The 24,178-nt window shown below is 57.7% G+C and overlaps 2 protein-coding genes across 7 annotated transcripts in view; both read right to left on the bottom strand.

The window, feature by feature from the left end:
- Positions 1-6,612, bottom strand: part of SDC3 (syndecan 3) — a 52,467-nt gene extending 45,855 nt beyond the window's left edge. The window contains exon 1 of the mRNA XM_021528376.2: positions 6,485-6,612. Coding sequence (XP_021384051.2) covers positions 6,485-6,574 — 90 coding nt within the window. The 5' untranslated portion in view covers positions 6,575-6,612. The remainder of the gene's footprint in view (positions 1-6,484) is intronic.
- A 7,490-nt stretch (positions 6,613-14,102) lies between these two features.
- The window catches only part of PUM1 (pumilio RNA binding family member 1), an 86,375-nt gene continuing 76,299 nt past the window's right edge, over positions 14,103-24,178 (bottom strand). For all 6 annotated transcript variants that reach the window (XM_077788484.1, XM_077788487.1, XM_077788485.1 and 3 more), the window contains exons 19-22: positions 23,297-23,422; positions 21,966-22,087; positions 19,440-19,632; positions 14,103-14,316 (exon numbers count right to left, since the gene is read on the bottom strand). In XM_077788484.1, the coding sequence (XP_077644610.1) occupies positions 14,185-14,316; positions 19,440-19,632; positions 21,966-22,087; positions 23,297-23,422 (573 nt within the window). In that variant the 3' untranslated portion in view covers positions 14,103-14,184. The remainder of the gene's footprint in view (positions 14,317-19,439; positions 19,633-21,965; positions 22,088-23,296; positions 23,423-24,178) is intronic.

Here is a 24,178-nt window from a genome sequence, read left to right as displayed (position 1 = left end):
CAGCCCAGGCTGGGGGCACCGAGCTGGGCAAGAAATTGGAGTTATGAAATCCTGGATTATTTCTGGAGGAGGAGGATGAGGAGGAGGTGACAAAGGCAGCGGTGGCACCAAAGCCTAAAATCACCCCAAAATCACCCCAAAATCACTGAGGCCTCACCACAAAAGGGAGCCTCACCCTCGGAGCTGCCTCCAGGGGGTCCCAGCTGCCTAAAATCCCCCATTTCTTCCCCAGATCCCTGCAGCTCCGGGATTTCCCACTGGGCTGGATCCAGGGCTGTGGAGCAGTCCAGGCCACCCCAGGTGCTGCTCCAGCTCCAAACCCTGACCCAGCTCCAGGAGATCCCCACAATTCCCACCTGGCACTGGAGCCCGAGGGAGAGGGCAAAGGAAAGTCTGGATGATGCCATTCCCCAAAACCCCCGAAATGCAGGAAAAAATTACATTATCCCAGCTTTTTCTGCTTGATTTTCATTGGGTGCATGGAGAAGTTCTGTAGGGACACAATGGCCATTCCCAGCATCTGGAAAAGTTGTGAGGAGCCCAAATTTGCCTTTAAAAAAGCTGGGAATGGTGGATTAACACCAAGTTTGGGGAAGCAAAGCTCCCTGTGTGCTCCCAGACCTGCTGCCTCTGCAGGGAAAGCTGCTTGGACAGGGGCACAAACACAGCAAATTTCTGTTCCCTTCCAGCTTAACTTGCAGAAATGAGGAATAAATGAGAATTTTGTCTCTTTTAAATGCCCACTTTGGCCCCAAACTCCCACTCCCTTGCCCCAAAACACAGCCCTGCGTTGGATTTTTGACCTTTGCTGCCTGAGTCTCCCTCCCAACCCCCCCAAGCCCTCAGCCAGGCTCCCCCTTCCCTCAGCAGCTCCCGAACCAGCTCCATTCCCCTCCTCCTCCTCCTCCTCCAGAAAACATCATTTTTTGGCAAACAATCTGTTTTGCCAACAAGTTGTGCTCCGTGCTGCCTGGGAGATGAGGCTTTTCCCAGTTTTCCCAGCTTTTCTCAGCTTTTCCCAGTTTTCCCTGGCTCCAGCCTCCTCCTCCCCACTCCGGGTCTCCCTCTGGGGCTGCAGCCAGGGGGGATTTGCACCCCGGCTCCCCCACATTGAGGTTTCCCTGCTTTTCTTCCTAAAATTATCCCCATTTCTCCACCAGCCGGGGCAGAAGCAGCAGCCCTGAGGTTGCTGCTGTTATTTTTATCTCAAAAGAAAGAGTTTGAGCTGTGTCCAAGCTGTGCTGAGGGAGGAGGGAGAGGCTTTTGTGCGGCCACAGAGATGAAAACACACCCGGCCTCGTGGGCAGGGAGAGGGAACATCCCAGCCCGTCCCAGTGCATCCCAGCCCGTCCCAGTGCATCCCAGCCCATCCCAGTGCATCCCAGTCCATCCCAGTCTGTCCCAGTCTGTCCCAGTCCGTCCCAGCCCATCCCAGTCTGTCCCAGCCCATCCCAGCCCGTCCCAGTCCATCCCAGTGCATCCCAGCCCGTTCCAGTCCATCCCAGTCCGTCCCAGCCCAGCCTGGAGGGAGCTGGGAGCTGCTCTGGGGTGCTGAGGTGCAAAAGGAGGTTTGGGCCCCCCAAATCCATGCTGTCCCCCATGCAGAGGCACACTCGGGCTCAATGCTGGCTCAACCAGCTCAGAATTAACCTTTTTTGAGTCAATTTTAATAAAAATCCTTGAAAGAACCAGCTCTAAAAACGCTTTCAGCATCCCACAGCCACATCCCATTCCTTCCTGACCACAGAAGGCCCTGAAACAGTTTGGGGGGCAGGTGCTGCCCCCCAGGAGCCTCCTCTGCCTGGATCCAGCCACTTCCTTCCCTCCCACCTGGAATTCCCGTCCTGGAGCTGCTCACAGAGAGCTCTGCACGAGGAGCTCGAGGAGCTCGCCTTAAATGTCAAATTAATTAACGGGGAGAGAGGGAGGAGGCTGCAGGAAGCTCCAGCTCTGCTCCCCCAGCACGGCCGGGAAAAAGCGCTGGGCCTCCCCAGGAACGGCACAAAACACGGGTGGGAAACTGGGATGGGAACAAAACACGGGTGGGAAACTGGGAACGGCACAAAACACGGGTGGAGAACTGGGATGGAAACAAAACAGGGGTGGGAAAGGCACAAAACACGGGTGGGAAACTGGGATGGGAACAAAACATGGGTGGGAAACTGGGAACGGCACAAAACACGGGTGGAGAACTGGGATGGAAACAAAACAGGGGTGGGAAACTGGGAACGGCACAAAGCACGGGTGGGGAACTGGGAATGGCACAAAACACGGGTGGGAAACTGGGAATGGCACAAAGCACGGGTGGGAAACTGGGAATGGCACAAAACATGGGTGGGAAACTGGGATGGGAACAAAACACGGGTGGGGAACTGGGATGGGAACAAAACACGGGTGGGAAACTGGGAACGGCACAAACCCTGAGTGGGAAAGCTGGGAATGGTACAAAACAAGGGAGAGAAGTTGGGAATGGCACAAACACGGGTGGAAAACTGGAACTGGCATAAAACACGGCTGGAAAACTGGGAATAGCACAAATCATGAGTGGAGAAGCTGGGAATGGCACAAAACAAGGGGAAGAAGCTGGGAATGGCACAAACACAGGTGGAAAACTGGAAGTGGCATAAAACACGGGTGGAAAACTGGGAATAGCACAAATCATGAGTGGAGAAGCTGGGAATGGCACAGAACAAGGGGGAGAAGCTGGGAACGGCGCAGGGCACGGGAAAGGCTCCGCTCCTCCCTCCACAGCCCGCGGTGCCTCCGGAGCCAGGCAGGGCCCAGCGGGCCGAGGTGACACCGAGCAGGGCCAGAAATGCTTCTGCAGCAGCTCCCGAGCCAAGGGAGCCTGGGGCTGGCTGCGAGGACGAGGAGGGAAGGGAGGATGCAGGGAGCAATCCCGCCCTGCCAGGAGAGCCCCAGCCACGTTTGCAGGGGGTTTGTTCCTCCGGATCCCCGCTCCCCATCTCCTGAGCGCCGGGCAGGAGGCGAGGGAGGGGCCGGGACACCGGGACAGAACCCACCGGGCTGGGTTGCAGCCTCCGAGGGCTCGGGAAGGGAGCAGCTCCCGGTTCCCAGGGCCCGGCGGGTTTGGTACCCGGCTCACGCTCCCGGACCGGCATTCCCCAGCCCCCGCTGCCGTCTCCCGGGGCTGCCGCACATCTCCCGGGGGAACGGAGCCCTGGGGACACCGGGCACTTCACGGCCGGGGTAGGAGGTGGCAGTGGTCAGGGGACCCTGCACCCCTTGGGGACCCATTCCTTTATTTATTGATGTTTTTTTTTTCCTCAGTTTCTCCATGAAAGAAGAAGGAGCTGGGGTTGAGCAGGGCTGGACTGGGAGAGCTGGGCTGTCCCTACAAACGGAGCTGGGCTGGAGCCCGTGTGACTCCAGCTCACCCCTGGGTGCCGCGCTGAGCCCTGCAAACCCAATACACCAAACCCAGAGCACCCCCAAACCCCACAGCACCCCAAAGCCCAGCAGAGACCCTGCCCCAGGGCCTGGGGCCAGGCTGGAAACCAGGGAGAGCCCGAAGCACTGGAAATCATCACGGGAATGAGGGAGTCCTGTGAACCCCCAGCCCTGGCGGGACCCGGAGCTGTGGGGAGGCTGAACCCCCCCAGATCCCTGTGGGGAAGGGGGTGCCTCACCCCAAACCCCTCTGGGTGCTGTGCCCCTCATTATCCCTCGGGACTGAGCCAAGGGAGGATCCGGGGTGTGCCAGGGAGCAAGGGGATCCCTTCCACAGTGAAACAAGGCAGGAGTAAATCCAGAGCATGCCCCGGTCTGCTGCACGGGGAGCCAGGACCTGGCCGGCCCCAGAGCCACCCCAGCAACGCTCCAGGCACCTGGGAAAGGTTCGGGCCAATCACCGCTCTCGGTAATTAACGTAATGAGCTGATCCCTAAGCTGGGCTCCGACAGCAGCCGCGGCCACAGCAAAGCAGCCTGACCCCACCGTGGGGACCCCAGAGCTCAAGGTGGCACCCAGGGCTGGCTGCACCCACCCCCGGCACGGAGGGGAGCCCCCCCTGGGAATCCGGGGTGTCCACAGGGCTGAGCCTGGGTCTCCCTCCTCTCTGTGGGGTCCATATCCAGCTCCAAAGGGGACCAGGGATGAGCTCGTGAGCCTCGGGAAATCACAGCCGAACCCAAACCTGTCCGCGGCACGGTTGGGAAAACTCCTCTGCCAGAGACGGGGCTCGCCAGGAGAAGCAGCCCCTGTCCCCCAGCTCCGCCACGCTGGCACATAAAGGGTTACTGGGACTGGTCCCACGGGGATCCATCCCAGCTTCCCAAAGGCCGGGTGAGAGGGGTCACGGACTGCAGGAGATCAAAGGGAGGCATCGAGTCCCGGGAGTGTCACAGCCACGCCAGGGCCCTGTCCCCATCCCCGTCCTGCCCCGGCTCAGCCCCGGGAGCTGCCGGTGCCTGCGGGGCTGCTGCTGCTCATCCCGGCTCCTCAGAGCTCCCGAATCGCTCCCGGGAAAGGTTCCCTGGCAGGGCCCAGGAGCCGGCACTGGGGGAACGGGAATCCCCAAATCCATCCCCATCCCATCGTCAGGGATGTGCCAGAGCTGTGCCAAGGCACCGCTTCCCTCCCGGTGGCCCAGGGGAGGAGCTGAGTCTGTCCAAGGAGAACGAAACACTGAGGGGAAGCGAGGGGCAGAGGAGAGGCCTGGACCCATCCAGGTGGAGGCAGCAGCTCCTCCAGCCCTTGGGTGCATCCCACATCCCATCACCTCCAGCCCGGCACTGAACAACCCCACAGCCTCTCCTGAGCGGCCACATCTCCCAGGGAACGCCAGCAGTGACCAGCAGCTCCAGTGACCAGCAACATCCAGTAACCAGCAACATCCAGCAACCAGCAACTCCAGTGACCAGCAACTCCAGTGACCAGCAACATCCAGCGACCAGCAACATCCAGCAACCAGCAACATCCAGCAACCAGCAGCTTCAATTCCCCAAAAGCAAAGGGGAAAAGCTCATGTGGGGGGATGAGCACCCCCAGAGCCGCCCCACACTGCCAGGGGTGCCGGGGACAGCGGCAGAGCCACGCTCACCGCTCAGCACCGCGGCCACCGGGCACGGGGGGAGCTCCCAGCGGGGCAGAGCCGTCCCTGGATCCATGGCAGAGGGAATATCGGGCTGGGCAAAGTGCCCTTGGATCCAGCGGCCGTGCAAATTCGCCAGAGGCGCTGGAGGAGTGTCTCACGTCCCCTCAGAGACGCTGAAGTTGTCTCTGCTCCAGAGGGGCCGAGCCGCTGCCGGAGGGCCGGGAGAACGCTCCTGGTGCAGAAATGGGGGAGCCAGCCCGGAGCACCCCCAGACCGGAGCCCCGGGAGGAGGGGGATGAGCTCCGGGTGATTCAATGCAGCAGCCAGGCCCTGGGGCTTCTTCTCCTCTTCAAGAGAGGAGGAGGATGAGCTGCCTTCCTCCCCACCAGCCTCTCCCGTTGCTCGCGGGCTGGGAGGGAAAAGCATCCTCGGGCTCCTTCCCGGAGAGCATCCCCCAGAGAGCAGCGCCCCGATCCCCCAAACTCCAACGCCCGGCTCGGGGCAGGGAGCAGGCGGGGCAGGGAGGCTCCCATGGAGCCCAGGATCCCTTGGATCCACAGATCCCGGGGGGAGCAGCAGCTTTGCAAGTGCCACGAGCCCCCCCGGCCCCTTCTCCTCCGGCCACATGGACGGGGAGGCGCGGGCGCTGCCTCTGCCGCCCCCCGCCCCATCGGGGCTGGGGGTGCAGGAGGGGAGGGGAGGGCTGGGGGGACAAGTTCCTGCTGCCCCCGAGCAGCAGCAGGGGGGTTCCTCCCTCTCCGCCCCTCAGGGTGGATTTCAAGGCGTGTTTCCCTACGACCTTCAAGCGGCGGCTGCCCGCAGCCCCCTCCCCACGGCCGCCACCCTGACGGCACCGCCCGGGGGTCGTAGGGGAGGGGACGGCCCCGGGGCAGCGCCGCTGGGCTCGGGGGGCTCTGCGGGCACCGAGGGGCTGCCGCGGGGCAGGTGCGGGGAGCGGAGCCCCTCGGGAGCTGGGGGACCCCACAGCGGGGCGCGGGTCCCGGAGACCCCGCAAGCCGGTCCCGGTCCCGGGGGTGCCGCCCCCGCCCGCTGCCGCTGCCAGAGCCCGCACGGGGCCGGTCCCCCCCGGTACAGCTGCCGGCCGCCCGCCCGCTGCCGATCCACGCACGGTACCGAGGCCGGTTCCGGACCGGTGCCGCTGCCCGGGGCCGGCCCGGGCACGGTTCCGGCACAGCCGCGTCCCCCGCGGTACCGATCCACGCGCGATGCCGGGGCCGGTCCCACCCCGCTGCCCACGGCAGCTCATCCGCGGGGCCGGAGCCGCCCGCCGCCGGTCCCCGCCGCCGGTCCCCGCCGCCGGTCCCCGCTGCCGGTCCCCGCCGCCCCCTCCCGCTGCCGGGGCCGGTCCCTCCCCTCGCCCCCGCTCGGTGCCGGTGTCCCCCGGCCCCGCCGGTGCCCCGCACTCACCAGCGCGGCGCGGGCGCCGAGCAGCAGCAGCAGCAGCAGCGGGAGGCTCCGCAGCCCCCGGGGCGCCGGCGGCGGCACCTCCCCGGGCATCTTCCTGCCGCAAGGACGCTGCCGGCGGCGGCGGGAGGCGGCGGCGGGGGCGGGGAAGGGCCTTTGTTGCCGCCGCCCGCGGGAGGCGGGCGGTGGGTGCGGGCGCTGGGTGCGGGGCCGCCGCCGCCCCGCCCCGGCCCGGCCCGGCCCGGCCCCGCACGGCCCGGGGACAGCGGGAGGGGACGGGGGAGGAGCCCGGGGGGCACCCAGGGGCGCTGGGGGAGATCGAGGGGTCCTGCAGTGGTTGGGGGGAGTTTGGGGGAGACTTGGGGCAGAAGGGGGGACCTGGGGGAGGTGGGAGAGACCTGGACGTATGGGGGGGGGCGTCTGGGGCAGACTGGGGGACCCTGGGGTAGGTGGGGGGACCTTGGGGGACAGATGGAAAGGGGGGTCTGGGAAAATGGAGAGGACCCTGGGGTGGATGGGGAGGAGCGTGGGGGACACGTGGGGACATGTGGGGGAGCCGGGGATAGATGGGGGGTGACGTGGGGTGGATGAGGGAGACCGCGGGGACATTTGGGAGGGGTCTGGGGCAGACTGGGGGACCTTGGGGTTGGTGAGGGGAGAACTGGGGGGCGTAAGGGGGGGTGGGGTAGATGAGGTGGGCCGTGGGTTAAATGGGGGGAGCCGGATGGGAACGCACAGGGGGGGACCTGAGACAGACTCGGGGGCGATCAGGGACAGATGGGGAGGGACTGGGGCAGGTGGAAGGGGCTGGGGTATTGGGGGTGCACTGGAATGAGTCAAGGAGTGAACTGGGGCACGCTGGGGTCAGCCTGGGGTGTGTGTGGGGGGGGATCTGGGGCAGACTGGGGAGATCCAGGGGGAGATCGGAGGGTCTGGGGGCAGCTGGGAGCACTCAGGATTAGCTGGGGGAGCCCGAGGTGGTGTTTGGGACACCTGGGGGGTACCCAGGGATGGATGGGAGGGGGAAACCTTCGGGAATCACTCGACAGCTGAACCGGCCTCAGTTTCCCTGCTCAAAAACCCGGGACGGCAGTGGGATCAGAGGGCGGGGCCGTGCCGGTGACCTCCGCACACCGGCCCGGTGTCCCTGGAGCGGCTCCGCTCTCATTCGGGGCTCTGGTCACCCGTGGGGCGGCGTGGCTGCGGCCGAGCTGGGATGGGATGGGAATGAGCCATTTCCACACGCGTGGAACTCCTCCTTTCCTGTCAAGGGCCTGAAAATACACTCGGACTCTCCTAAACCCCCTCATTTACCTTCAAAATACAGCCCGCGAGGGGCTCGGGGGGCAAGGGGGCTACTGGGACAAAGGAGGGAAAAACAGCCAAATTCAGCCTAAAATGGAGCCGAACCTCGGGCTGGGGAGCAGGGACTCAGCTCCCCAAAAATCCCCCCTGAGGATCCTCCCACTGCCCCGGGATTGGGAGCTCAGGGAACACCCAGAGGGGAGTGGGAAACATCAGGGGGGCTCTGGGGGCCCCCACCTGAGTGACTCTATTGGGTTTTAATTGTCCTGTAATTAGCAGAATCCAAATTATTTTTTTACGTGCATTTATAGAAGGAGAAGTGGGAACGGGTGGGGGGGCAAAACCCAGGGAAAGGTGGGGAGGGGCCCCAGGGCGGGGGGTGCAAAGGGGTCCCGGGGGCATCCCAGGGACACGGGTGGGGTCCCGGGGGGGTCCCGGGACAGTGGGGTGGCCCCAGAGCAGGGGGTCCCAGAGAGGGGGCCCATGGGGGGTCCGGGGACAGGGGTGGCTTTGGGGTGGGGACGGTGCCTGGGCTGGGCTGGGGGAGTCCCAGGGACACTGGGGGGGCTCAGGGACAGTGGGGGAGGTCCCAGGGACACCCGGGCCGGGGGTGTCCCAGAGCAGTGGGGTCCGGGGACACAGGGGGGTCCCCTGATCGTGGAGCAGGGGGGCACCGGTGCTGGGGAGACCCCAGGGACGGGGTCCCGGTGTCGGGGGTGTCCCCAAGCAGGGGGTCCCAGTGTCGCCTGTCCCCGGGCAGAGCTGCTGTCCCCCCGCAGGGCTCTGTCCCCAGCAGGGCTCTGTCCCCACTCAGGGCTGTGTCCCCACTCAGGGCTGTGTCCCCAGCAGGGCTCTGTCCCCACGCAGGGCTCTGTCCCCAGCAGGGCGCTGTCCCCACTCAGGGCTCTGTGCCACGCAGGGCTCTGTCCCCAGCAGGGCTCTGTCCCCACTCAGTGTTCTGTCCCACGCAGGGCTCTGTCCCCAATAGGGCTGTGTCCTCACGCAGGGCTGTGTCCCACGCAGGGCTGTGTCCCCAATAGGGCTGTGTCCCCACGCAGGGCTGTGTCCCCCCGCACGGCTGTGTCCCCACGCAGGGCTGTGTCCCCAGCAGGGTTCTGTCCTCACGCAGGGCTGTGTCCCCACTCGGGGTTCTGTCCCACTCAGGGCTGTGTCCCCACTCGGGGTTCTGTCCCACTCAGGGCTGTGTCCCCCCGCAGGGCTGTGTCCCCACTCAGGGCTGTGTCCCCAGCAGGGTTCTGTCCCCACGCAGGGCTGTGTCCCCACGCAGGGCTGTGTCCCCACGCAAGGCTGTGTCCCCAGCAGGGTTCTGTCCCCACTCAGGGCTGTGTCCCCACGCAGGGCGCTGTCCCCAGGGTCGGGCCGGGCGCGTCGCTGGGGCTGCAGCGCCCCGCCGCGGCCGCCGCCGGCCGTGCAGGGGCCGGGCCCGGCCCGCAGGGTCCCCGCGGTCCCGGCGCGGTGGCAGCGCAGGGTCCCCGCGGTCCCCGCGCGGTGGCAGCGCAGGGTCCCCGCGGTCCCCGCGCGGGTGGCAGCGCAGGGTCCCCGCGGTCCCCGCGCGGTGGCAGCGCAGGGTCCCCGCGGTCCCGGCGCGGTGGCAGCGCAGGGTCCCCGCGGTCCCCGCGCGGGTGGCAGCGCAGGGTCCCCGCGGTCCCGGCGCGGGTGGCAGCGCAGGGTCCCCGCGGTCCCCGCACGGGTGGCAGCGCAGGCCGCTCCCTGCAGGGTGCGGGTCTGGGCTCCTCGGGCCCCACACGAGGAGCTGGGGGCGGGCGCTGCCGCCGGGGCTTTGTCCCCCTGTCCATCCGCGGTGGGACGGGACACGGGGTGGCACGGGGGATCCCGGCTGAGGCGGCAGCTCCCTTCACATCCCTTCTGCAGCCATCGCCAGCCGTGCTCAGGAGGGACCGGCCAGCACGGAGCCCCCGTGTCCTTCCCGGGCCGTGTCCCCTCTGCCACCCGGCGGGGCCGGGGGCGCCGATCCCGTTCCCGAGCACCCCGGGGTGGGAAGGGTGCCCAGGGCTGACCCCGGACCCGCAGGAGTCGGGGGGGCAAACACAGAGTCTGGGCACGCTCCCCTTCCTCTCCGGCCTGAATGGAACGCTCGGCGCCGAGTTAAACATTAAAAATTTGATTTCTCTCCCTTGTTTTCACCATGTTTGTCCCCAAACCTGCAGCTGACTGAGCTCCACAGACACCACCAGATAAATGAGCTCAGAGCCCTCTGAAACCCCAAAGTTCCACTGCCCATGGCCCTGGTGGCTCAGGGCAGCGCTGGGCCACAGGGTGGCCTCAAACGCTGGGGAGAAATGGAGTCAAAACCCAAATCTGCTGAATTTAACACCAGTCAGGGAAATTCTGCTGAGATTCACCAGTCAGGGAAAAGGCCAGTCCCAGGATGGGGTCCCAGATCAGTCCCAGTGTGGGAACAGATCTATCCCAGTCCAGGGTCCCACATCTATCCCAGTCCAGTGTCCCACATCAATCCCAGAGTGGGATCCCAGATCAATCCCAGAGTGGGATCCCAGATCAATCCCAGAGTGGAGTCCCAGATCAATCCCAGAGTGGGATCCCAGATCAATCCCAGAGTGGGATCCCAGATCAATTCCAGTGTGGGATCCCAGATCAATCCCAAAGTGGGATCCCAGATCAATCCCAGAGTGGAGTCCCAGGGGTGCTGGCCCTGCCGAGGGGTGGGAATGGGGTGTGGGAACAGTCTGACCTTCAAACCCCATGCTTTCCACGTGCTAAGCCACAATAATGTCCTGTAAAATGGGCATGTTCTTGCCCTCCATCACTTGGCCACACGTGACCCTGCCTCCACAAGTTCCCAAATTCATCAACATTCCCCAAATGTCCCTCTGGAAAAGGGATTTTAAATGCAGCAAAGTGCAACAAAGGGATAGGGAAGGTCCCAGATGCTGCAAATGGGGGAAACTGGTGGGAAGGAGAGGCTGATTTTGGGGTTCTGTTCACACAGGAAAAGAAATGGAGAGCTGGAGCTTCCCTAAGTAGGGAATTGGGGGACTAAGGGAGAGCAGGACACCATGGGGCAGCAGGGAGTGGGTGGGGGTAGAACCATCAGCTCTGTGCTGCAGCCTGCAGAAGCACCAGGCAATGAATTCCCAATTCCCAATCTCCCATCCAGCCCTGCCCTCTGGCAGTGGGAGCCATTCCCTGTGTCCTGTCCCTCCATCCTTGTCCCCAGTCCCTCTCCAGCTCTCCTGGAGCCCCTCCAGGCCCTGCAGGGGCTCTGAGCTCTCCCTGGAGCTTCTCCTCTCCAGGGAGCACCCCCAGCTCTCCAGCCTGGTTCCAGAGGGGCTCCAGCCCTGCAGCAGCTCCGTGGATTCTTCTGGACTTCTTCCAGCAGCTCCAAATCCTTGATTTCGGGGGCTCCAGGGCTGGGGCAGCTCTGCAGGTGGGGTCTCAGGAGAATCTCTCATCCCTGTGCCCTGGGGAGCCTGCTCAGGATGGGCTCCCCATCCTCCACTTTAAAATCATCTCTGGGTGTTTCTCCTCCCCCAAAAAACAGCTCAGCTCCCTCCTTCAGCACGTCAGACTCTCGAAGACAGAAATAGTCTTTAAAAATGCCCCTTCCCTGCCCTCCATCCCAGCCCTCCAGCTCAGCCCCAGCCCTCCCTGTGTCCTGCTCCCACACTGAAGCTCCAAACTCAAATTCAACATTCCATGAAAACCACAGCCCCAGCTCTGTGTCCTGCCCCTGGATTGCAGCTCCAATTCCATGAACAGCACTGCTCCAGCCCTTCCCTGTGTCCTGCTCCCACAGACACTCCAAATTCTAATTCAACATTCGATGAGCAGCACAGCTTAAAGCCTTTTCTCTGTCTTGCTCCTGCCCTTGGAATGAAGCTCCAAGCTCCAATAAAACATTCCATGAACAGCACAGCTCCAGCCCTTCCCTGTGTCCTGCTCCTGCCCTCACACTGAATTCCAAACTCCAACTAAACATCCCAAAAGAAGCAGAGCCCCAGCTCTTCCCCGTGTCCTGCTCCCACATGGAAGCTCCAAATTCCAATTGAACTTTTAAGGACTCCTCCAAGCCTTCCTGTGCCCCGGTCCTGCAGCGAAGCTCCGAACTCCCACACAACACCCCCTGAAAAGCAGAGCCCCATGTCCTGCCCCTGCACTGAGGCTCCAATTCCATGAAAATCAGAGCCCCAGCCCTCCCCTGTGTCCTGCTCCTGCCCCTGCAGCCAAACTCCAAATCCTAACTAAATATTCCAAAAGAAGCAGAGCCCAGCTCTTCCCCGTGTCCTGCTCCTGCTCCCAGATTGAAGCCCAAACTCTCCAACAAAACATTCCATAAAAAGCAGAGCCCCAGCCTGCTCCTGCCCTTGAAGTTCCAAATTCCAACTCAACATTCCATAAAAAGCAGAGCCCAGCTCTTCCCCGTGTCCTGCTCCTGCCCCTGCAGTGAAACTCCAAATTCCAACTGAACTCTCCAGGAAAAGCAGAGCTCCAGCTCTTCCCCTGGATTGAGGCTCCAAACTCCAACAAATGAAACCCGGGGCCAGATTCCAAAGTTCTGTATTTTTCAAAATAAAGATCACACGTTGTTTAGAGACAATCTACACAAGAGTTACAAAAAATAGTCGCCCAGGCAGAAGCATACACAGGTTTGTTAATTATACACATATGGTTACAAGTGTGCTTGCAAAAAAGTTCATTGGAAATATACACAAGGCTCTGTAAATGTACACCGTGTAGTGTTACAATTCTATATTCAAACGAGGAAAATTGACAGTATGTTACATTCACTTACAAGTAGACAAAATGCAAAATACAGTTCATCTTCTGTACAAAAAAGGGGGAGGTGATTCACACTTTACAAGGTGAAAAGGGGCTCTGATTGTAAGGAAAACTAGGAGGGGGCTGTACTTTTGCACTTTTTGTTTCTTACTGTCACAAAAGAAGCAAAACATTACTTTGTAAGATTCAAAAAAACACTATTTGGAACTGAATCAGGTCTGTAGAACATTTAGAAAGGATCTCTACCGTCCAACTAGGTGACAAATAAAACCAAGCAGTTTATTTTTCTTCCTTTTTTGTTTTTAAACATTAACTAGGCTGTATAAAGAGAACATTTCCTTCAAAAGAAAAAATTTACTTCTGGTTGAAATTACAATTTACAATATACAACACTATATGCTACGACCATAAAAGGTGTGAATATACACTGAAATGCACAGGTTTTGCTAAATTCTTTTTTTTTTCCTGTTTTCTTACCAAAAAACGGGTTTTATGTCGATTCAAACTTCTCCACATTTACATTACAGAGGTTTACAAATGTACAATTGTACAGTCAGAAGTATGTTCCACTACTAGGGTACATTATAGATACAGATCAGACATCAAAACAAGAAAATACTACAAATTTTTATATATGTAAAGTCTACACCAAGTATACACTATATATTTATAGAAGCAAGACCAAAGCCGAGTTGGATTTTTTGTTTTTCCTCATGCTAAATAATCAAATTGTGTCTCTCCAGGTGAACAGAGGAGTGGGCATAAAAAAATCCCAAAAATCCTCCTTTTAGATTATCTCTGGGTGTTTTCTCAAAACGCCAGCTAAGCTCCCTCCTTCAGCATGTCAGTCACAAATAAAATAAAAATAAAGCCATTAAAAAGTCCCAAAAACTGAATTTTGGTGTCTTTGTTTAAAACCAAACGTTAGCAAGTTGAATTTTTCTCTTTTTAGTATTTCTACCAGTGGTGTCATCATTGAAGTAAAATTCCAACTTCTCACTGATTTTTGGGCTAAAAGGAGGAAAAAAAAAACCCCAAAAAAAGGTATTTGCAAAAAAGGATGAATTAAAAACGGGTTTTTTTTTCCTGTTTTGTCTGTTTGTTGTCTTCGAACCAACCACCCTGAAAGTCTCCACATTTGGAATATAGATACAACAGTGAACAAAAATGTGGCCTTCCATGTACATCTGAGACCTATGTACAAGAATTCTATACACCAGTAAAACAGCAGGGCAATTAGTTAATTAAAAAAAATAATTAGTACATGTTATGCATAATAAAATTAAAGAAATTTACAAAGGCTTCTTTTTTTTTTTTTTTTTTTTGGTGTGGTTTTTTTTTTTTTTTCTGCTTTGCTTTGTTTGTTTTCCGTGGGTTTCGTTGGTTTGTGTGTTGTTTCAGCGACCGTGGCGGGTGGTGGGTGGCTCTGGGGTGGCTCTGGGGTGTTGGGGTGGCCCTGGGGTGGCCCTGGGGTGGCTCTGGGGTGGCTCTGGGGTGGCTCTGGGGTGCTGGGGTGGCCCTAAAGTGGCCCTGGGGTGGCCCTGGGGTGGCCCTGGGGTGCTGGGGTGGCCCTGGGGTGGCCCTGGGGTGGCCCTGGGGTGCTGGGGTGGCCCTGCTCAGATGATGCCGTTGGGGGGGCCGCAGATGGGCCCCAGGTCCACGCCGTTCTTCATGTAGTACTTCTCCAGCTTGGCCAGGATGTGCTTGCCGTAGGTGTACTTGCGCAGCGTGGCGATGTGGGGCCGGATCTGAGGGGAAATCACCAAAAGTGGCGTTTAGGAAGCCCAGTGTGCCTACGCCCGTCCCCCGGGGCAAACAGACTCCCCCAGACTCAGATGCCTCAGGTTTAGATTTGGTGGTTTTCCCATTCTGCTTTGGTGTGTGGGTCTGTGTCCCCAGGGTCCTCATAGAACAGGAAAGCTGGACAGGACAGAACGCACATCCAACCAACATGATCAATGCTACCTTCTCCGTTTATTCCAGAGAAGATGGCAGATTTTATACACCTCCATACAGTTCACAAAGGCATCTGACTGGCACGCCAACATTGTTTACCTTTGCCTTAAGGTGGTCAGGCTTTTCACACTGCAGCTCTACCCTAATTCACACTCAGCTCATTACTTTGTAGTTCCTTAACATCATTTCTAACTGTGCCACAACTGAATTCTCACTGCATCAAAGGCTCCCGGGCCCCACCAATCTGATTATCAGGGGCCTGGTCTGAGGGGCAGCTCAGTTCTCACTCCAGACATAAACCATGCCCTCTCTCTCTCAGAAATTCTGCTACAGGTCTGGGCTTCACATTATGGGATGCTGAGCTCTGTGCACAGAGCAGGAGACAAAACAATTCCTGCTCCAGCTGGGCACCAAGGACAAATGATCCAAACCTCAGCCCAGGAGCACAAACAGCGTGGGCTGGAGAGAGAAAAACAAGCAGGGTGGGACTGATGGGCTGGAGCTGGAATGGGACAATGAACTCCAAGGTGCCAATGGAGCAGAACTGATCCCAGGGAGAGCCCCGGGAGCGCTCGTGCATTTTGGGACCATTTTGGGTCCTTTGGGTGCAGCCCTGGCTGGGCTCTGGTGCTGCCCAAGGTGGATCCATGGAGGAGATCCTTTAATAAATCCCTGCTTTGTTCTGTAGCTCAGTCTGGTCTCTGTTCTAGGTCAGCCTTCACAAGGCATCAGCATCACACAATTCCTGGGAATCCAGGCCGTGCTCCCCAGGTCCCAGGGGGATTCTGCACAAGGCAAACACTGGGGCTTTGAACTGAATGGATTCCCACTGCCTGCGAAGGGTCAGATGGGATACTGGGATGGAATTCTTGGCTGGGAGGGCGAGGAGGGGCTGGGCTGGAATTCCCAGAGCAGCTGTGGCTGCCCCTGGATCCCTGGCAGTGCCCAAGGCCAGGCTGGACACTGGGGCTGGAGCAGCCTGGGACAGTGGGAGGGGTCCCTGCCATGGCAGGGGTGGCACTGGATGGGATTTAAGGGTTCTCCAACCCAAACCCTTCCAGGATTCCATGATTTCACCATTTTCTCCTCTCCAAGTGGGAACAGCCTGTGGATTCCAGCATTCCCTGCTCCAAGGGTGGCCACATCCCACCACTGCCCACTGCCAGGAACTCCTCCCCAACTGCTCCTGGCTCAGCAGCTCAGCCTCCAGTCCCTCACATTCCTGTTCCACTCCAGGGACCCACATTCCCAAACCACAAATCCAACCTGGCTCCCCACTCCCAGCAGGAATGACTCCTGTGCCCAGCAGGAGCAGAGAAGCTCCAATTCCAACCATTCCTTCTCTGCCCAGCTTCATCCCTTTCACTTTCTCCCTTTACAGACACAGCTGTTAAAATCACTTTTCAGTTTTACTTTTTAAAATAAAAACTGAATAAAATCCCATTTTTAACCCCTTCCCAACCTGCTGTTTTCCACGATCACCAGCCATTCCCACAGCCCCTGGCTCCATTTTTCCAGGCTTTCCTGCAGCCTGAGATCACATTCACTCAGGCCCACTTAGCTGTCAACCCTGAGCTATTTTTGACAGCCCCACTGATAATCTAATTTGCATTTTATTCCAAAGGCTTTGCTTCATGGGAAAAAGAAAGTAAGAAATGTCAGGAACAATAATTTGTTTCGGTTTTTTTTCTCAATACACAGCTCTGTTATGGATTAACAAATCCAGGGCCCTTCTGCCACAGATAAATTGAGTGTATCCCTTGCCAGATATCTTTATTTAATTATCTTTAGCATTTCTTGTAGACTAAAACAGATTTGGGTTAAAAGAATGACTCGGAGTGGTTCCGAAACCTAAGAATTAACATCCCTGAGGATTCTTCCAGCTGTTTGTGTTGATTCAGTGCATGTGGAGGTCAAAGCAACTCCCTCACACAAATTCCCATTTCTTACAGAAAAATCAATTCTGGTTTAGTCAAGGATGCTTAAATATAATAATAAAAATGCTTCCTTAGCATTTGAATACCTGACATTGTTGAAAATAAATAAATCTCAGCTATTCTGTGCCTGGGTCAGTCAGGATTTCATTCCTCTGGCTGTACCTGGGCTTTTTCATCAGGTAACCCCAACAAATGTCACTGAAGGAAATTAAAATCCCCTCAGCCCCACCCCTCTTTAAAGCCTGTTACTCCCCATCCATTGCCATTCTAGAGCCTTGCAGATGTGACCTTTAAAAGCAGGAAAATGAAGATATTCCCAGTCTGCAGAGCTCCCTGCCCTTGGAGCAGCAGCACAGGGCGCCGGGGATGGCAGCAAGGCAGGTTTCATTCCAAACGTCTTCATTTGGGATAAATCTGAACTCCTGGGACGGCTGTGCATTCAAACACTGCAGGGTAATGCTAAACCATGGAAGTTCAGGACATCAGCAGGATTTTTCTCCATGGAAAGGGTGTTCTGGCACTGGAACTGGCCAGGGAGTTTGGAGTGCCCATCCCTGGAGGAGTCCAAGGAATTCCCGGAGGTGGCACTCGGAGCTCTGGTGGGGACAAGGAGGGGATGGGGCACAGGCTGCACTCGGGGGCCTTGGAGGCCTTTTCCAGCCTCAGGGATCCCAGGATTCTGGGAAGTGCCACATCGAACTCATTTAAAAATGAGAAACAGAGGATTTGATTTAATGGCTCTGTGCTCGGAGGTGGCACCAGCACGGTGGCACCTGGCAAGGCCAGCGGCCTTGGGAGGGACATGGAGGGACAGGCGGGGCTGGCAGCCCCAGGCACAGGGACACGGGGACACAGCCTGAGTGACAGCCTGAGTGACACAGCCTGAGTGACACAGCAACAGGCAGAGGGACACAGCCTGAGTGACACAGCAACAGGCAGAGGGACACGGGGACACGGCCTGAGTGACACAGCCTGAGTGACACAGCAACAGGCAGAGGGACACGGGGACACGGCCTGAGTGACACAGCAACAGGCAGAGGGACACAGCCTGAGTGACACAGCAACAGGCAGAGGGACACGGGGACACGGCCTGAGTGACACAGCCTGAGTGACACAGCAACAGGCAGAGGGACACAGCCTGAGTGACAGCCTGAGTGACACAGCCTGAGTGACACAGCAACAGGCAGAGGGACACAGCCTGAGTGACACAGCCTGAGTGACACAGCGACAGGCAGAGGGACACGGGGACACGGGGACACGGCCTGAGTGACACAGCAACAGGCAGAGGGACACAGCCCCAGGGATACACAGGGACACAGCCACAGCAGACAGGCAGAGGGACAGAGCTAGCAGGGACAGGCCACAGAGACACAGCCTGGGTGACACAGCGACAGGCAGAGGGACATGGGGACACAGTCACAGGGATACACAGGGACACGGGCAGGGGGACACAGGGACAGACCACAGGATGGAGCAAGAGGGACAGAGCCCACGGGACACAGCCCACAGGGACACAGAGGGATACAAGCAGCAGGGACACAGCCCACAGGGACACACAGGGACAGCTTGCAGGGACACAGGCAGGGGACACAGGCAGGGGGACAAACTGGGACACAAGCAGAGGGACACAGGCCACAGGGACACAGAGGGACAGAGGTGGGGACACAGGCAGGGACACGGCCCCAGGGACACAGAGGGACAGAGGTGGGGACACAGGCAGGGACACAGCCCCAGGGACACAGAGGGACAGAGATGGGGACACAGGCAGGGACACAGCCCCAGGGACACAGAGGGACAGAGATGGGGACACAGGCAGGGACACGGCCCCAGGGACACAGAGGGACAGAGGTGGGGACACAGGCAGGGACACGGCCCCAGGGACACAGAGGGACAGAGGTGGGGACACAGGCAGGGACACAGCCCCAGGGACACAGAGGGACAGAGATGGGGACACAGGCAGGGACACGGCCCCAGGGACACAGAGGGACAGAGGTGGGGACACAGGCAGGGACACGGCCCCAGGGACACAGAGGGACAGAGGTGGGGACACAGGCAGGGACACAGCCCCAGGGACACAGAGGGACAGAGATGGGGACACAGAGGGACAGAGGTGGGGACACAGGCAGGGACACGGCCCCAAGGACACAGAGGGACAGAGGTGGGGACACAGGCAGGGACACAGCCCCAAGGACACAGAAGATGGGGACACAGCCCCAGGCCTGGGTGGCTCCCCAGCCCTGGAGCTGCAGGCCCAGCCGGCGCTGGCAGGAGCGCGGCGCCTGCTCCATGCAGAACTGGGTCACTGGGACACGGGCACTGCTGCCAGCTGCAGCTCAGCCCCAGGGGCAGCTCCGTACTCCTCCAGAAAGCTGGAGAGGGATTTGTGACACGGGAATGGAGTGACAGGACTCGGGGAATGGCTGCACTCGGACAGAGGGCAGGGACAGGTGGGATCCTGGGATGGAACTGTTCACTGGGCCCCCAAGAGCTGCTGCACCTGGAGCTGCTGGAGAGAGCCCAGGAGGTCCCAGAGGGAGAGCTGGGGGTGCTCCCTGGAGAGGAGAAGCTCCAGGGAGAGCTCAGAGCCCCTGCAGGGCCTGGAGGGGCTCCAGGAGAGCTGCAGAGGGACTGGGGACAAGGATGGAGGGACAGAACCCAGGGAATGGCTCCCACTGCCAGAGGGCAGGGCTGGGTGGGAGATTGGGAATTGGGAATTGTTCCCTGGCAGGGTGGGCAGGGGCTGGGCTGGAATTCCCAGAGCAGCTGTGGCTGCCCCTGGATCCCTGGCAGTGCCCAAGGCCAGGCTGGACACTGGGAGCTCCTGGGCCAGTGAGTGTCCCTGGGGTGGAGGTGGATGAGCGCTGAGGCCCCTTCCACCCAAACCCTTCCGTAATTTCCACCTTGCAGCTGCTCAAACACTCCCGCCCCTCTGCCACCCTCCCCAGGCGCGGCGTGGCAGTGCCGGGCTGTGCCCCCACCTTGTGCATGACGATCTTCCTCTGGGCCGGCTCGGCCACGTCGATCATCTTCTGCACCACGTAGTTGGCGTACTGATCCTTCATCATGGTGTATAAGGCACTGTGGGGGCCGTCGTTCATGGTGCACACCTCGTCGATCAGCATGGCCCGCTCCGTGCGCGACGCGTGCGTCACACACTTCTCCACCACATTGCTGCAAGGCAGGAGCCAACAGGGATGGAACGGGAACGGGAACGGGAATGGGAATGGGAATGGGGAATGGGAACGGAAATGGGAATGGGGAATGGGGACGGAAATGGGAATGGGGAATGGGGACGGGGAATGGGAACGGGAATGGGAATGGGGAATGGGAACGGGGAATGGGAATGGGGAATGGGGACGGGGAATGGGAACGGAAATGGGAATGGGGAATGGGGACGGGGAATGGGAACGGGGAATGTGAAAAGGGATGGGGATGGGAACAAGGACGAGGAATGGAAATGGGAACGGGGAATGGGAACGGGGAATGGGAACAGGGATGGGAACGGGAACGGGGAATGGGAACGGGGAATGGGAACGGGGATGGGGATGGGAACGAGGAATGGGAACGGGGAATGGGAATGGGAAATGGGAATGGAGAATGAGAATGGGAATGGGAATGGGGAATGGGGATGGGGACAGGGAATGGGGAATGGGGAATGGGGATGGGGAATGGGGATGGGAACGGGGAATGGGAATGGGGATGGGGACAGGGACGGGGAATGGAAACGGGGAATGGGAAATGGGAACGGGGAATGGGGAATGAGGATGGGGAATGGGAACAGGGATGGGAATGGGGAATGGGAATGGGGACTGGGAATGGGAACTAGGATTGGGAACGAGAATGGGAAATGGGAACAGGGAACAGGAACTGGGAATGGAGTAGGGAACTGAGAACAGGAAATGGGAACGGGGAGTGGGAACTGGGAATGGAGCAGGGAACTGGGAATGGAAACTGGGAACAGGAACTGGGAATGGAGCAGGGAACAGGAACTAGGAATGGGAATGGAGCAGGGAACTGGGAATGGGAACTGGAAATGGAGCAGGAACTGGGAATGGAGCTGGGAACTGGAAATGGAGCAGGAACTGGGAATGGAGCTGGGAACTGGGAATAGAGCCGGGAACCAGAGATGGAGCTGGGAACTGGGAATGGAGCTGGGAACTGGGCAGGGAATGTCTCCTTGGAGCTTTTCATCCAACCCTAAGAAGATCTCATGTGCTGCTACAAGGGCAGGGGATTTTTGCTGGCAGAGCTCAGCAATGTCAAACAGGATTTGACATGGGAATTTGGGATCTGGAGCAGCTCATATTTCACCCCAATTTGTGCCTTGGGATCTGAGTGGGAATTTGGGAACTGGACCAGTTCAGGCCAGTGTCCAGTGATGCTCTGTGAGGTCAGTGTCCACTCTCACAACAGAGAAGCTAAGTTGTTGTTTTGATTTTCTCCACGCTGGGACATGGTGGGAATGGACATTCAAGGTTAGAACACAGAAATGCTCGCTCAGGAATGAAAAATCTCAGCCAAGCAGAGGATTTCCAAAATTCCTGAATACACTAATGAGCAGCCTGAGCTCTCTGGAGAGCCAGAAGTAGGGTACACGAAAGGGGACCACAAGCCGTGCTGGGCTCATCCCACACCCCTGCCTGACTCACAGCATCACCCAGCGGGTTTGCTCAGCTCGGGGGACCCTCCACTAATTAATGCTCCAGCTGGAAAGAAGTTTGGGAAAAGAGAACCAGGCAAAGCAGGGAGGGAGAACCTGAAATAACAACGTGAAGACCACGCTCTCCTAATTCTCATTAATGTTCCACTTCCCTTGTGTCCATGGGTACTCTCATCAGAGGAAGGGGGAATTCTGAGCCTTTGCAGAGCTCAGCCTTCATGTTCCAAGGGCTGGAAGCACATCCAGCAGGGATTCACACTGTGGGAAGCAGTGCTTTGTGCTGACATCCACAAATACCTGGATCCTGCTTCACCCACGTGTGGCTCTGCAGCATCTGGGAATGCTGCAGCTCCCCTTGGAGGGTTCCTTGGGTGTGACTCAAAAGGGACACAGCAAAAAGCTGTGGGAAATTCCCACAGTCATTCCCACAGCAAAGGGAATGACTCTGTGAGTGGAAATTCCCCTGGGAAAAGAGTGGGGTGGATTGCTGCTGCACTGATATCCCAAATCTCCCCGTGGCTGGACATCCAGGGCATCCCAGGGCAGTGAATGTTCTTCCTACCATGGGGTAGGGACAACTTAAATCCCATGAAAATAAACCAGATAAACCAAAACACACAAATTTCCTGGTTAAATTCAGGACCTGGGGTTAGAGCTACCCTTCCACATCTCCAGCCTCCTCCATGGCAGACTGGCTGACACACCTCAGTCTGTAACTGTTATAAGTAACATTATTTTATAAAGCAAAACTAATTTTCACTTCCCCTACACCCACCCCTAAGTCGTCTACAGCTCCTCCATGTGTCCATGCTCCAGAGGGAGAATTTAAGGAAGGAATTACTACCTGGCAAATTTATGTTGACTCAACACAAGCACGTTGCCTCTGATTTCTGCTACGATCTTGCTCTTATCCTCGGGCCGGCCGTGCTCCAGGACGTGCTGGATAACGTAATTCCCATACTGATCCTGGGTGGGAGACAGCAGCAGAGGTCACAAAAGGTGGATAAGTGGACTAGAAGTATTCCCACCAAACTGATTCCCAAAGTGCATTCAGAGTTAGAAGTTCAACTAAAGTTTAATTATAGTATTTACTGTAAACGTCAGCTCAACACTATTTCTGCAATGATGTGCATTCTAGGGTGGTAAAATGATGCATTTTTGTAGAAACTGTATTATTTCCAGAACTCAAAATTATGTCCTTACACAGGAAATGTCCATATTCTGCTTATTCCCAGTTTTTTTTTTCCTCTCTCCAGGTTCAAACCTACCAAATCCCATGTCCTGGGGTGTTTCCATGGCTCTGGCTACGGGACACTGTTCTGAATTTGGGAATTTTCAGACCACAGAATATTTATTTTCCAGTTCAGAATACTACAGGCACGGTGTGATGTCCATGTCCAACCTCTTCCCACTTCCCAGGGCTGAGCAAACAGGACTTGGGAACTGGACCAGCTCATATTTCACCAGTTTGTGCTCTGGGATCTGAGTGGGAATTTGGGAACTGGATTAGGACTGGTTTGCCATTTTTTAGCTCATATTTCACCAGTTTGTGCCCTGGGATCTGAGTGGGAATTCTGGAACTGGATCAGGACTGGTTTGCCATTTTTTAGCTCATATTTCACCAGTTTGTGCCCTGGGATCTGAGTGGGAATTCTGGAACTGGATCAGGACTGGTTTGCCATTTTTTAGCTCATATTTCACCAGTTTGTGCCCTGGGATCTGAGTGGGAATTCTGGAACTGGATCAGGACTGGGTTTGCTGCTTTATCCACAGGCCCCAAGAGCAGAACCCATGTGAAACCCTGGCACACCAGGTTCTCCCAGGGACTGCAGGGAGGAGGAAAGTCAGCCAGGAAGGCGGGTGAGCACAGAACCAACTCTTTGTAAGAATTCCAATGACCTGGCACCTCCTTTTCCTTGGAGTGATCAGCTCCTGGCACCCCTCCTGCTCTTCCCTGCACGGGAGAGAAGCACCAGGACACGGAGCCTCCTCACGAGAGGTGACAACACCCCTGGCACCTCCTGGACTTGTGCCCGTGGCCAAAGCAGGTGGTGCTGACGGAATTCCTGCCTGCTGTGCTCATTCCCATCCCTTTTCCAGTGGGGATGCTCCCTGCAGGAGCTGTCCCAGCACTCTGCAGTGACCTGGGGACACTGCAGGCCCTGGCACACTGACCTGCACCAGCTGCTCCGTGTGCTGGTGGAGCTCCTCCAGGATGGGCAGGGTCTGCTCGGGCAGACAGTGCTCCAGGATCCTCTGGATCACCCGGCAGCCGTAGGGGTGCGTGGACAAAGCAAACACCTGGGGACAAAGGACAGGCAGCAAGATGCCATTAGTCCCTGGGAATCCCAGAAACCTGCCCGGGAATGCCAGCTCCAGGCAGCACCAGCTGCAACTGGAAACATCCACTGGGATCCCAGGCACATCCCAGCCCTGCCTGGAGAAGTCTCAGCTTCCCCACCCATGAAAAACAAATGGTAAAACCTCTTGATTCATAAAAAAACCCCAAAAAAACCTGGAACAACCAAGCATTGATGGAAGCTTGGTTATTATTTCCAAATAATTCCAGCACATTGTTTGCCAGAATGAATTTTGAGCTATTTAAGAAATGCTATGAGCCAGAACAGTTAAAACTGCCCAGCAAAGGATTTTCCTCAACTGTTTGGATTTGTTTAAAAGCCTTAAGAGTGCTTAGGAGAAGTGACAACAAAGAATCTTTCTCATTTCTAATGGATTAGCAGATCTGTGGGTGAGAACATGACACATTTTGTTATTGCTGCTCCGTTTTCTGTCTGAAGCACAAAGTCCTGTTTGGTTGCTTTGATTTAACAACAGCAGCAAATCCAAGCACTGAAGTTTAAATCAACAGTCACACATATTTAATAACTGGTGAGTAAACCCTGCAGAGAAACAGGGCTTGGAGTGCAATTAACTGCAGAGAAATCATCTGGAGGTGTTAAGTTTAATCTGCTGTGTGAAGGTTCAGATAAAACTGGGACAACTGGTCAAGGAAATGTCAGTGCCATCAGCTGAGCTCCCAGAGAAGTTTCTGCCTTC

This window comes from Lonchura striata, chromosome 26, assembly GCF_046129695.1.
Source record: "Lonchura striata isolate bLonStr1 chromosome 26, bLonStr1.mat, whole genome shotgun sequence".
Classification (NCBI taxonomy): domain Eukaryota; kingdom Metazoa; phylum Chordata; class Aves; order Passeriformes; family Estrildidae; genus Lonchura; species Lonchura striata.
The sequence above is the reverse complement of the archived record's forward strand: the minus strand, read 5'-3'. Positions and strand labels throughout refer to the sequence as shown.